At 37.3% G+C, this 14,257-nt stretch overlaps 2 protein-coding genes across 3 annotated transcripts; both read right to left on the bottom strand.

The window, feature by feature from the left end:
- Positions 1-1,028: 1,028 nt before the first annotated feature.
- LOC124451173 (ADP-ribosylation factor 1-like) lies at positions 1,029-3,668 on the bottom strand. The gene is given in 5 exon segments (XM_047001835.1): positions 1,029-1,486; positions 1,488-1,553; positions 2,828-2,952; positions 3,045-3,155; positions 3,310-3,668. Coding segments are annotated over 5 exon segments (528 nt in total). The 5' UTR covers positions 3,455-3,668; the 3' UTR covers positions 1,029-1,405.
- A 583-nt stretch (positions 3,669-4,251) lies between these two features.
- On the bottom strand, positions 4,252-11,702 carry LOC124451011 (dnaJ homolog subfamily B member 6-like). Of its 2 annotated transcripts, none has more exons than XM_047001676.1 (9): positions 11,409-11,702; positions 9,993-10,102; positions 9,843-9,890; positions 9,026-9,098; positions 7,140-7,231; positions 6,388-6,535; positions 5,960-5,988; positions 5,824-5,887; positions 4,252-4,517 (listed from the first exon to the last, which is right to left on the bottom strand). In XM_047001676.1, the coding sequence occupies exons 1-9, from the start codon at positions 11,471-11,473 to the stop codon at positions 4,409-4,411; spliced, it is 738 nt and encodes a 245-aa protein (XP_046857632.1). In that variant the 5' UTR covers positions 11,474-11,702; the 3' UTR covers positions 4,252-4,408. The 2 variants fall into 2 exon arrangements, with proteins under 2 accessions (XP_046857632.1, XP_046857692.1); XM_047001736.1 differs by having other exon boundaries at positions 4,367-4,517; positions 5,786-5,887.
- Positions 11,703-14,257: the final 2,555 nt, after the last annotated feature.

Genomic DNA, 14,257 nt, shown 5'->3' with positions numbered 1-14,257 from the left:
TGGGAATTTGTGAGCAACACGATGATTTCATGTCAAGAAAGAGCAGTTACGGTGCAATATTACTTTGAAATTGCCAACTGAGAAATAAAAACAATGCTAAAAGAAAGCCGAATTGTGTGTTTGTTGATTTGGAGAAAGCATATGATACCGAGAGAGGAATTATGGGATTGTATGTAAACTCTGAAGAGGAAGAGAAGTGTGCTAGAGTAGTACAGGATATTTGAGAAAGCTGTAAGTCAGTTGTTCGGTGTTCTGTAGGAATGACAGATGAATTGAAGGTAGATATAGGATTGCACCAACACACGAAACTGGACGAGTGTCAATTTGGACTATCACGTTTGAGGATGAAATTGTTATGCGTAGTGAGAATAAGGAGCATGTAGACGTTATTCTAGAGAGATGGAGGCATGTTTTATAAAGTAGAGGAATGAAGATTAGCTGGAAAAACACTGAATATATGAGTGTGAATGAGATGGACTCAAATGGAACAGCGAAGTCACAGGAAGTGGACACAAATAGACGATCTATTTGCAACAGTCCATAGCAAATGGAAAATGTGAAAACGAGGTAAAAAAACGTGCACTTAAGGGACATACAACATGAAGGCAATTTATTCTTCCGAAGAAGATCAAACATAGATTAGTAGGAGGGTATGCAATGTAGGAGCACCCAGTTGTTTTTGGAGCAATGATCCATTAACTAAGGAATACACCACAAGGAAGGAGAGTTATGATGGGACACCTGACCATGAAGCCATTGTTGAGTTTTGGGATGCAACACAAACAAATGCAACATAGTTTGCGCAATGACAATTGATAAATATTTATATGGCAAACATGCAACTTGATCTCCACAAAATCATGCCCAATTTATTATTTAGGGAACGAGGGAGGAAGCAAAAAATATTTTAATCTTTCCTAGTGTAATGTTTGAAATAAATAATTTCATTCCATTTCATAGAATGTTGTACATCAACTATAGTTTGGGCAACAGTCCGAAAATATGAGTAATAAAACATTAACAAAGAATTTCACTTCTGTGCGATCCATTGATGTGGTATTAATTGCAAACAAAATACATAAAAATAATTGGGCAATGCATCCCAGTTTTCAAAATCAGTTGTATGTAAGGACTAACATAATTCAATATCAAACAGAGCAAGTTGGCATTTGATGACCACAAAAATCATGTTATGGCATAATTTTATGCATGCTTAAGCTGTAGACAAACACAACAGGCCCGGGGCATGAAAAAACAGACAACGTCAACGTGGTCAACATTATTTGATGCCACGTCCTGAATGGAACATGCATGCATAGAATTATATATCACATTCTTATCCTACTCTAGTTGATGAAATAATATTGTCACAAAGTCTGTCCAAAGAATATCTACTTTAATTGTTTCAGCTGGTTTGATAGCCAATCAAGGCCTTCATAGAGACCATCACCACTTGTGGCACAGGTTGCTTGGATGTACCAGTTGCGATTCTTCATTGAATGTAGGCCAAGCTTGTCGGTAATTTCCGCGGCGTTCATGGCATTGGGAAGATCCTGGAATTCAAGTAAAATGTTTCATCGCTTTGTGAGCTAAGTACATTTGACTAAATGAATAAATATGATGCCAGTCTTAAAGGGAAATTCCCACATTTTAGCTTACAATCATTATGAACTTTCTTCGGGGCCATGTGCGAAGAAAGTAGTTGTTGAATTGCTGGCTTCAAATTTTCACAATATGTGGCTTTTGAGAACTTTATACTCAGTTCAATGAATAAATCACATTTTTCCTTTCTTAATTAAGTCTCGTGCTTTAAGGCAAGAGTTACTAAACAGTTTGAAGTGGGCAAATCATATGAAATTTTCCCTAAACTCTATTATCATGTAATGTAAAATCCATAATCATTCTATATCCATGAATGGATTACACTTTAGCATTATTGTTATTCAACATGGGAATTACATAAATTCCACAATGAATAACGATGTTGGATTTTTTAAAAATTTTCCTGTGTTTATTAAAGGCAAGAAATTAGACAGCTGTGATTGAGATTCCTGGTTCTTCCTTGGTAACATGGCCCTCAAAGTTCAGCTGGTTGCCAGCTTATTTTGATGCCCCTGATAGGAACAAGCTTCTACCCAAAGAACAAGCAGTGATAGATTCGGTTTTGAAATAAGCTAACAAACAAAAATTATTCAGTTCCATTGTGTAGCAGCTTGAAAGGAAGTTGTTTCGCAGACGTAATCCCACAATTTAATATTTCAAATAAATCGTTTGAAATCACTCAATAGTTCAACTCATTTTGGATCTGATTATTTGTATTGTAAGAACACAGTATTTCGCAATGAAAATGTTTTTTTTTCAAAATGTATCTCCAGCAGAGTGAGGCAGAATGTAAAATATTTGCTGCTCATTATGACAAAAATTCACCCAAAATCTGAAGTTTTAAGTCAGCTGCTCTAAGTCTCGTCGCTGAAGACTAAAGAAATTATGTAGAAACTACCACCGAAAAGATTTTAATGTTTCTGTACACTTAAAACACAACATATAGATTACGTAAGTCCTCGTTGAACTAGCAACTGTTTAATTGAACTGTGAAAAGAAAAGGGAAAGAACGTGTAAAAGACAACTTGATAAGTTTTACCAAACTGTTATAAAAGGAAGTAGCAAGGTCCTCCACTTAATGGCTTGTAAAATAAAGCGTTGCAACCACCGAACGAAGAAGTTTAGTTATAAATACTTCCCGTTACGCTGTACATACAAGTCAGCGTTGTGACACTCGCATCACATAAAAAAAGAAAAACTATTGCGTACACCGACGGCAGCTTACCTGTTTGTTGGCGAAAACCAACAGAACAGCATCCCTAAGCTCGTCTTCGTTTAGCATTCGCATCAACTCCTCTCTCGCTTCCCCGACTCTCTCCCTGTCATTGCTGTCGACGACGAAGATTAAACCTAAAACATCAAAGTTACACGTATTATAACTAAACCTAGGTTCAATGAAGTAAGACCGTGTAAAAATGCTTTCAAGTAGTTCATTCGCAGACCTTGAGTGTTCTGAAAATAGTGCCTCCAAAGTGGTCTGATTTTATCTTGTCCACCGACATCCCAAACTGTAAAGCTTATGTTTTTGTATTCGACAGTTTCCACGTTGAATCCTGAAAAAAAATACGACGGATTGAATGAAAAGCAATCTATTTCGTTACAGTTCATCACTAAAGTTTTTAAACATGGCGACGAGTATTCTGGTATTATTTAGATTGAGTATTTTCATTGATTGAATAAAGACAGTGTGTATTATATGCTGCTTACCTATAGTTGGAATAGTTGTTACAATTTCCCCTAGCTTTAGCTTATAAAGAATTGTCGTTTTACCAGCCGCATCTAAACCGACCATTAGTATTCGCATTTCCTTCTTTCCGAATAAGCCTTTGAACAAGCTAGCGAAGGCTCCCATAGTGAAAGTCGAACTATACGAGCGAATATCGCGACTTTATTTTGTTCTATTATAAATCAAAATACGCAGAAGATACTCTGTTGATACGTGGCTTTGCGTAGCGAGCACAATTCAAAGATTACACAAGCTTTAGTTTTTCTTTCAAGGAACAAAATTTGAACAACAGCCGTACAGGTTTCGACTTGTGGAGCGAGGGCGCGTCACATGTGCCACGTAATTTTGTCGGAAATATGTGGATTCCGGCGAGTGACGACAGTTTCCGGATAAGGTACGACCAATATCCGAGTTCTTTGTGAAAACTTTAGCCTTTACTCTGAGAAACTTTCGTATTTTGGAAATGTGTATTCTTTTAGATTTATATTTCTTACTCAGTTAAAGTAGTTGAAGAATATTTTTTTCTTACTTCAGCAAATCCACAAGTCAATAACGACTTAACTTTCGATAGATATAGATGTACCGTGGGAACAACTAATGCTCCCATTCTTAACTTGCTGTCTTGTTCCCAGTCTGACGGAATTCAAAGTCGCCAGTTTTTAGTGCGTGCTAATAAATTTCACTTTGACAAAACAGCCTTTGATATAACACATCACTGACAAAACGTTCGGCACTTTTTGCAGAAGTATTCGCTGAAATGCATGTTCTTGACAGTGAAAATCTTTTCGTTCAAAGAAAAGAAAGCTTCACCTTTTTCGCTGCAAATTTTCCGCCCTTTGCATTTCTTTAATCCTCATCGGAGAACAGCGCTTAAGTTTTTGAAGGTCGTTTCAAGTAAAGAACATTCAAAAATGAAAACTGAGTCTTCTTCTTAATGTATATATTAATTGAACTATTAACAAGCATTAGTGTGGTACATTGAGATTTTACGAAAGAACAAAACATCCGGTTAATAATAAGGATTCTAAAATAATTTACAGTTGCAAACTTGAGCTATTAAGCACTATATGACATCGACAATTATTTTGACGTAAGCCTGGGCAAGTCTTGCTCGACGCCATTTATGCTTTTAAATGTCACCACTCCGTCCGTTTTCTCTTCGACGGTCTCCTTCCCGTTTTCGACAATCCTGAAGATGATGAAAATATGTTATTTTTCAGTGGTGGACTCAGTTGGGTGGGGGACCGTTAACAGGGCACAGACAACAAGCCATAAAACGTCGTTGGAAAAATTGCATGTCAGACCTGACAAGCAGTATCATGTTGCGCGCACCCTTACTGCGCACATAAAATCTTGAAATTCTACACTACACTTTTCTTACGTTTCTACAATTTCAAGTTACTCCATTGAAGATGGTGAATGCGTCGAATGAAAATTATTGATTTGGCTCCCTTTGTAGGTTACAAGAAAAGTATATTGCACATTCTATTCATGAGAGATTGGGCTACCGGACTTTAAACACCAATGACATAGTCCCATGCCCATATTGCTTACCATGCTTTTCTCACGTGTCTTTTAAAATAATCGTCCTAGTAATTGAACGATTTCCGACAGTTTTTTAAAGCAACGTCTTTCTTATTGACAGAAAATTTGCGAATGCAATAGCATTGCCCCTTTTAAGCTGCATAGTTGTTACGACAAACTTTGTTGGGAGAAGAGGATGAAGAAAACTAATACCCCCAGACTTCTTGCCCAGCCTACTGTAACTATAAGCCTCTCCTCTTGTAGTTTGCTTTACTATAAAGTCTACTGTCTTTAATAGATAGTCAACTGCATAGCTTTTTAAAGATCGAGCGAAGTTTTCCAAAATGTGAATACCATTCATGATTATAATCTATGGGACTCGAAAACAAAACCTTGAACTAAAAGGCAGAAATCTGAATTCCTAAAAAAATTTTGGATATGGTGGATCTAAATTGCGGAGCCAGATACACCTCAAGAAATTTGGAAGTCAACATCTTGAAAGATATACGAATCATTCCTCATCGACCCTAACCTAATACGTAATTAGAATGATATTCGTAAATTTTATTGTAAGCTTGATTAAAAAATCATTAATTGGTACATAGTAGTTTCTGAATTTTAAATAGATCACACATCCCTTTTGGAAATGAGCATTTGATGAAAAGGCTAATGTGTTTAAACAGAGGCGGATCCAGCGTTCGTCAAAATAGATTATAGCTGCTCAATTTTAAATTCAAAGTACCTTCAGAAAAACACTATTGGTTTTGAATTTCTAGATTAAAACAATTTTACCAATGGATTTTCCTCTAAGGTACTTAGAAATGTAAATACACGCCAAAATGTGTTGCAGTAATTTATTTTGACGTACCCTAGATCCGCCACTGTGTTTCAATAAAGTTAATCTATATGTATCTATCTACTTTATCTACTCACGCAGTGATATTATGGAGTCAATCGTTTACCGCACTCACTTTGTTTTGACAACTCTCTTTCCGTTCTTCACTGTTGTAGAAGTACTTACAGATCGGACATTTCCTACAAAGACGTTAAAACATCTGAAATTCAGACTGAAAAAGAAAAAAATTATTGTATACCAAATACGATTACCTGTCAGGCCGCCAAAACCGCTACCAAAACTGAAAAAACACACACACACAAATGACAAATGTTGAAAAAAACAAAATAAAACGGCTTGTCGTGCTTTTTAGAGATAACACTGTTCGTAAGTAGGCTCCAAGAAAAACTTGGTTTTCAACCGGGAGAAGAAGGTATGAAGGAAACAAAAATTCAGGTAAAACACCTGGGCAGTGGCGTACGTTTGAGCCAGGCTGTCCGTGGTCGTTCCGGGATGGGGTGTCCCCCTCCAACTCTAACAACTAGACAACATAAACATATTCCCAATAATCTGTCTACCCATGTCTGGTACATCTGTATCTAGTAAGGAAAAATCTTCTGTACCCCTCATGTATCCCTCAAACAAAGGCTATAGGAAGGGTACGCCCCAAAATAAACCCATTCCTGCACAAAACACGTACCTTTCACCAAACGAGCTACTAAATCCAAAGTCACCTCCAAAAGCATCTCCAAAGCCACCTCTGAAGCCAAGAAGTCCGCCGTCGCCATCAAAGAAATCGCCAGTTAAATCACGTATGTTGTTTGTGTGTGTTGAGCGACTTCTGCTTCCTAAAATAGTGAGTACACGCGTAGAGAAGACTTAAAAAACAACAACATAAAAACTGAATAAAATTCTCTCTTTCAATGGAACTTCCGAGTCCTTAACCAAACTCACAAAATTAATATTACTTCACGTCGTTTGAAAAACATGGATACTACGTATGGCAAAAAAAGGATGGTTTGAAGAATCACTTACTCAAAGGCACTCATGTGTCTTATTCCAAACAGTGGTGAATTTATAGGGGTCCGGCTGATGGCTCAAAAATTGCAACGATGATAAATGATAACGCTATCGGCTGGATTGTGATTTCTATTTTCTAGCTACATTGACAACATACTTCTAGCTGTATTAGTAAATTCTTAATTGATCGTTAAAAATAAAAGCTGCGCTGAATAATCATTGATTGGTTTGTAACCGTTGAGCTTCAGCTGCTGACAAAGCAAAGCAATCCGGTAAAAAATCCCTGCTGTATACACCATTGATTTCAGATGGGAAAATCCCAGAAGCGCGGGGGTTATAGGGGATTTGCGTTAATGGCAGAACAAAGAGAACGTGTTTCAAATGGCACACTACATTACACGAAAACACAAAAGATATGGAACTGCAAATTACCTCTTCTTCTTCCACCTCCATTCCTCATTTCGTCCATGTCAGCAAAAGGATCGCGAAAGAAATTACTGAACAAATCTCCACCAAAGAAATTCCTATACGCAAACAAACGAAAACATACGTAGGTAAAAGTGTCCAAAGATAAACAACGAACGACCAGGTCACTCTATTTTACATTCTTTAAAGCCCGTTTTCTACCAGGCGAAATTTTCCGCGCGCGAAATCAAATTTGCAATATGATTGGTTGTCAAAAAATGACGACATCATCTACCAATCACGCGCGGTATCAGCTATTACGCGCTTGAAATTCCACGGAGAGGAAAATAGCCTTAAGTGCAACCGGTGCAAACATTTTCGATGTGAAGAATGTACATATTATATAATAAGACGGTTATTCAAGGTCCATAAATGCTTGGCTTCACAAACAACTTTCCTCATCAATCAGTCATTACAAACTTAATTAATGACACGTTTTGAAAAACCTTACATTTTAATCAAGAAAATGACACTAAACTTTCTTTCTAATTTTGATAACATTCTCAAAACTCACATTGACCACAATAATTGAATTTTAACATGGATGAAATAATCTGAGCTTCTTGGCTACATATGTTGTTCATCAAACATCTTGACGAATAAAATATAACGAAATTTGGTTCAAGCAAAGTTACTACTAAGCTCAATCAAAATTCCTCATTTCTATTTGTCACAGTAAAACGTCTATCTTAAATCACACAATCAGTTATTGTGCAATAGGTATGTTGTATGGTCGTAAGATACCTAAGAATATAAGGTGTGGTTGATGTTGCTCTGGTTGGTGGTTTGTTGCGTTATGTTCATTGTCTTCGCAAGAGGTGCGCTTTATGAAATCGGATTGTATTAGTTCTTGTCAAAAACGTGTTTTAGATAGTTGCTTTAGTTGTGTAAAGCGTCCACTAAATCTGACTGAGCAACATATGAGTTGTGCACGTCTTGCTAATGTTCTTGCTTTGTTTGATGTAGGGTTGTAAGATGATTGATCTTGTTATCGTGTATGTTGGTTTTCGATAGACTGGGGGCTCGTACTTGGTACTTTCTTGCTTGCTATGTTTTTACCAAACAGTCAAGAGAAGAGTTCCATTTGCTTTGATGCCCTTGGTAAATTGCATATGGCTGCATGTCCTGTTTGTTGATGTGAGTATTTATGTCATCATCTACATAAAGTACTGATGTTGTGTCGTCTACGTAGCACAATGAAAAAGGTAGCAATGACAATTTCAGCAACCAAGAAACCGATTGCAGTTTCGTGCAATAGTTTGTAAGAGAACCGTTGTACTGGAAGTGAGTCGAGGTGAGTAAAAGCTCCAGGAACTGCATGATGTCTTCTATGTGGGTAGTGAGAGTTGCTATCTGAGTACTTGGTGCTTGTAATACGAGTTCTAGTGCAAATCAGTGCAGGATCAAGTGAACAGTGATTTCACGTCGAAGGACATTAATATGTGTACAGTTGCCGGGTATTTGAAGAGTTTTTCGCCTTTTAATAAAAGCTTCAGTGGATTGCAGTTTGTGTTGTCATTTGTTCGCAAACGTTTGCATTACGTACGTCGGTCAACTACACACGTACTTCTAAAGACTGCAAGTAAGCGATCCAAATCATACTTTAGGCCGCATCGATATTAGTGGTTTGTGACGTTTTAGTGATTCGTCCAGTTTACGTGTTCGGAGCAGTGAACATGAATTTAAGTCGCAGGAGCTAAGTACGTTCTCAGCAATAGTGTTGGATTTTCTTCGCACAAGTGATGGAGTTGGGTCTCGTTAAAGTTGTTAGAAGCTAGGTTTGTCGGTCATTAAGTGGCCAGGTACACAGACCCCATTCCCAATTCTCTTACCCACGAAGAGAGTCAAAATACCTGAAAATTTCTTCTGCACTACTAAAGTGGAATCCTTGAAATCCACCTGGAACATTTCCACCTGATGCATGGCCTAGAATATGACAAAAACCAGAGTTACTGACACATATAAATGGTCGCATCAATCAACTTCTTATTTTAGAAGCAGAGTTAGTGCAGCCTACCGGAGTTTGGAGGGTACAAGCAAAATCTCGGGTGAAGGGATTTTAGTTAAGTTTCAAGTAAAATTTTCTATAGCAGTAAAGTATTTTCCATACATCAGACAGCATGACGCCTGATTTAATTGACAACTAGATAATTTTACAGAAACATCGGCAAGCTAGCTTTTACTGAGTTTAATAAGAAATTTCGGTCATATTTCATCTGCGCTCTACAACGTACAGCACTGTTTCATCTTTCAAACCAAAACGTCGTAGAGGGATGCCCGGCGCGAAAAATTTGACAATTCACTTCGCACAATATAAAACCAAAAGAAAAAGGGCTTTCATTTTCACATGAAAAATTCTTTGTTGTTTTGAAATTCCACGAATTGTAAAAAAAAGGAAACTTTCTATCGGAGCCGAAGCTTGTTGAACCGGATCAGTCGCCGGAGTTTTTTCGACCGGAGCCGCAATGTGAAACAGCCGAACAGTGATCCGAAGGCGAAACCTCCGTAGTTTGCACAGCACCATGCACAGAGCGCGGTAAAAATAAGTTAATTTCACAGGAGTAGCGGTGTATAGCTAGTAAGATGAGTCTATTTAAGTGAGTATCGACTTCAAAAATTTGCACACTGCAAACCAACCATAACACACCAAAGAGCGCACATTCAGCTTACCTTTCAAACCATCTTTACCATATTTGTCATAAATTGCTCTTTTTTCACCTGAGAGAACAAAAGGGAGCCTTACACCAATTTGTAGGTTGGTCAGATCATGAGGACAAATGAAAAACTAGCAGTATTCGAATGGAAAAATACATTACAAACCGTCTGATAAAATTTCATAGGCTTCGGATATATCTTGGAACATCTTTGATGCATTTTCTTTGTCGTCAGGATTTTTGTCCGGATGCCATTTCAGGGCGAGTTTTCGATAACTATACAAAGAAAAAAAAGTAGTATCTGTGCTTTCCAGCTACAATGATAACAGACCAACCATGTTCCTTTTTCAAATGCTTGTTTTGGACATACATCACTTGTGTAATTCAAATGAACTGTGATCGAATTTAATGAAATACCAAAATTCTGTTGATCACATTCCTATTGAAATACCTCATTTCTGTTGATCAGATTTCTGCTCAAAGTATTCTATCATACAGATTTGCTCAATCATGCATATTACTTATGTCGAAATGCTTTGTAAGCAGCAATAACTGAATTCCAAACACAAGTCATGATATAAATGCATTTGACGTGATTGTTTATACAAACATGATTGCACCACAGAACTTTTATAAGACCCCCACCGATTTTGCGATGCCTTTTGACATTATTCCAAGAAAAGTCTCACTGTTAAATTGAGACATCATCAGACTAATTGCTTCTCAACTAAATGAATTTTCATCAACTTCATCGTATCAATGGACTTTTAAGAGATCTTTTTGGGCAATAAAATTTTTTTTAACGAATTCCTATTTTGCCAGGCAATTCTATCATCCTCATTAATGCAGTGAATGTTCACACTACACAAAGTACTTTCAAATCGTTCATATATATTCTGTAAGAAGGTGCAAAATTTTCTTTTTCCAGACATCATTCAATTGCGATTTCAATAAATAATAAATTATCATCATCAAATTCACATCCTACAATAAATGATAGGACTTTGAGTTGCAAAGTAATATTTGGAAATTGATATCGAACCATAAATGGCCACTGTTCTGAAACTTGTACAATGTTAACATTTTTATTTAAAGAAATTTCCAAGTAATTTAGAAAACAGAGGCAATTTAGTAGTGCATATCATATTAAATATTAAAGGTCATTCATTAGTCTATAGGGTCAGTGGCTTTTTATCCTTTTTGATGTATTGGCATTCATCGCAAACAGGCAAGTGAGATCAAATATGATACACCTAATGTCTGAAGTAATTTAGCAGGAATGTTTGGTAAACTTAATTATAAATCTAAATATTTTTTTGTTTGCACTTGGTCCATTTATAGGTGCCAGTTAGAATTTCTCAAGCAAATTTAAATGCCAGTAGCATAAAGGCACATGATTACTCGGGTAATCAACAGAAAAAAGAAACGATATCGTTACCATACATAACTCCAAGCTAGTGGACTTTAACAGGTTTTACAGAATAGACAATGAACGAATCTCAATAAACGAAAGCGAAACACGCCGACAAATGAAAGAGCGTTGTAAAAGCAAAACATAGTGCTCATCTACATAGTTACTTACGCTTTTTTTATATCTTGTTCTGTGGCATCCGTTGTAACGCCTAGGATATCGTAATAGTCTCCCATGTTCAGCTCCAGCTAATCATATAGCAACGACGTGTTTACAAATGAACGACGTAGGGCACAAATCTTCTTGCACACAATTTATAGAAAGGTTCCTGATGAAAATAACCTTTCGTAATACAGAAGTTATTGGCACGACAGGTGAAACTGATTATTTTCAACGAAAGCGGTGACAAATCCGACCATATCCAACACTCTCCTACCTGCTTCTAGCTAAAAGGTTGCGCAGTGACGATCTCTCGGAACCTGGTATCGAGGGAAGTGACGTCATTTCAAAATCTTGCTGGTTATCTAACGGGTATGTACGACGCATTTGTCGTTGCAGTAAAGGTTTTTTTTCATGAAAAATCGTATTTTTCGCAAGGTAAATGACGACTATTTTAAAAAATTTCGCAACACATCCGAGTAAAGTGACGCTTAATTGAATTTATCAGACATTTATGACGCATAAATTATAGGTAATTATCAATTTCGAGCTAATTAATGAAATATTGGTGGGAAAAACCTGTAAGAACCTTCGTAGAGCGATAAGAATGTTGAAAGAAATTAAAGATAACTACTAATAAATATGAGAATACTTATTCTCATATGCCATCTTTCGTATTATGCAGTTGCAAGTAAAGTGTTTGTCGTCCATAAGTCTTGTCCACCTGGTTGTAAATGTTATCAAGACAACAGCATCGTAGCATGTCCAAAAGCAAACTTGAAAATTGTTCCCGTGGTGAAGTTCGCCAACAACGTAAAAAGACTGTAAGATATTCTCACTCTCTTTAGTATTTTGAATTTTGAAGGCAGCTTATGGGACTGACAGGCACGCAAAAGTTTAACAAGCTGAATTGAAAATACGTTTCTTATCATTCGTTGAAGAATTCTAAGAGGAAACTCGATCGAAAGAGTGAATCCAAAAAGATTGAAGCAATACAAGAATCTCGAATATCTGTAAGTTAAAAATTGCGCCTTTTTTTGAAACGTTCTATCGTGTTAAACTTCTAAATCGAGATCATCTCAACTAAGATAATCTTCATCGTTATATTTACAGGGACTTGAGTGAAAATAAAATAACCATTTTGCCAAGCAAAGTTTTTAAGCATAACCCTCTACTACGAGAGATGTAAGTGCATTTCAAAAGTATATGTTCATATCGAACCTTTTGGTTTTATTGTCATCGAGAAACAACGTTGAAAAAATCCCGTTGTGCTGTCGCTTTCTACCTTTCCTTGCGAACAACTGCGAATATTTTTTGATTTGATTATTGTACTTCATTTCTTGGATTGGTTTAGAAAGATAAGTTCGAACCCTTTTCGTTGCGACTGCGGCCAAAAAGGTTTCATCGAGAGGATGAAAATGTACGAAGACAGAGGACGATTAATTCTCAAGGATAGTCAACACACAAAATGTGCAACGCCACAAGCGTTCGTGGGAAAACCAATCATGTTTATCTCCTATCAAAAGCCAGAAGTGACGCTCCAGGTTAAAAATGCTGCATTTTGTTTAAGTTTTATTGTAACTATTGTAAACGTACTGTAACGGATGATTATTTACACCCCACCCCCCCTCCCCATATGAGTACTTATTCAACGAATCTTTTACAAGATGGAACGATGTTCATTGGAGGAGATTGGAACCGAGGTATCATAATTTGTGGAGGGAAAAATGGTACCATAACGAAAAAAAGGCGATACAGAGTTTTTCGGCGACTGGGTTCTAGGTATGGTCAGAGAAGGGTAGTTCCTAAAGTCAAGAACACATCGTTGGTCATTGCATCTATTACTGCTGCTGTTCTGGTGTCATTTGTTTGTATTGCAAGCGCAACAAAACACCTGAAGAAAAACAACAGGTATGCTATACCACAGTTAAACTTAGTTCCACTGTATGACGTAGAAGCCTTAGCGCTCGCTTGAATTGTATTATCGCTTTCAGCTCGAGAACATGTTCAGCACTTGCATACATCAGCACTTTTCGAATAATAAACGCGTAACTAGTACTGTTGGTAACTAGTTGAATTGAATGAAACAGGAATGCTACTTCCCGATAAAGAAGACCAGGAATTTAAGCAGTCCCAATTATTGGCCTCAAATATACACACGCAAACGCACGGCTCATAAGTAAATTCAATTCAACAGTGTACCAACATGCATGCTAGACTTTACTTCCAGATACACGTGTACTTTCAAGTGTAGGCATAAAGTTGATGGTTGGAACTCGAGAGTAACGTTACATGTCCATGTTAGTAAAATCCTGAGAAAGACTGTTGGTGTTGGTGTGGACTGACGTTTTTACAACCTTAAAGGTAGTAATCTTCAGGGTCATTTGACTACCGCTGAGATTGTCAAAAAGTCAGTCAATACCACCACCACCACTACTACCACCACCACCACCAACACTACTACCACCACCACCACCACCACCACCAACACTACCACCAACAACAGCACCACCACAAACACTACCACCAACACAACCACCACCACCACCAACACTAGCAACAACAACACTCCTTCCCATGACTCCACTTACTTGGATGATCTACATTGATAAACATATATGTGTAGGCTCTTTGCCTAAAAGTAGCTTCTACTATTATAAATACAGTTCAGTGAAATCTACATGTTATTCAGTTTGATTTTGACGTTGCTTGTCCGGTGTGTCCTCTGCTGCAGGTGGCGAACGTGGCTGCATAGACCAAATTTCAAGAAGAAAAAACCTCCGAAGCAGAGGCCGAGTACGCTCGAGGAACATTTAAAGTTACAAAGACGCGCATCTTGTGGCTATCCTCCCAGTGAGAGT

This window comes from Xenia sp. Carnegie-2017, unplaced genomic scaffold (genome assembly GCF_021976095.1).
Source record: "Xenia sp. Carnegie-2017 unplaced genomic scaffold, XeniaSp_v1 HiC_scaffold_1, whole genome shotgun sequence".
Lineage (NCBI taxonomy): Eukaryota > Metazoa > Cnidaria > Anthozoa > Malacalcyonacea > Xeniidae > Xenia > Xenia sp. Carnegie-2017.
This window is presented reverse-complemented; position numbering and strand designations above follow the sequence as displayed.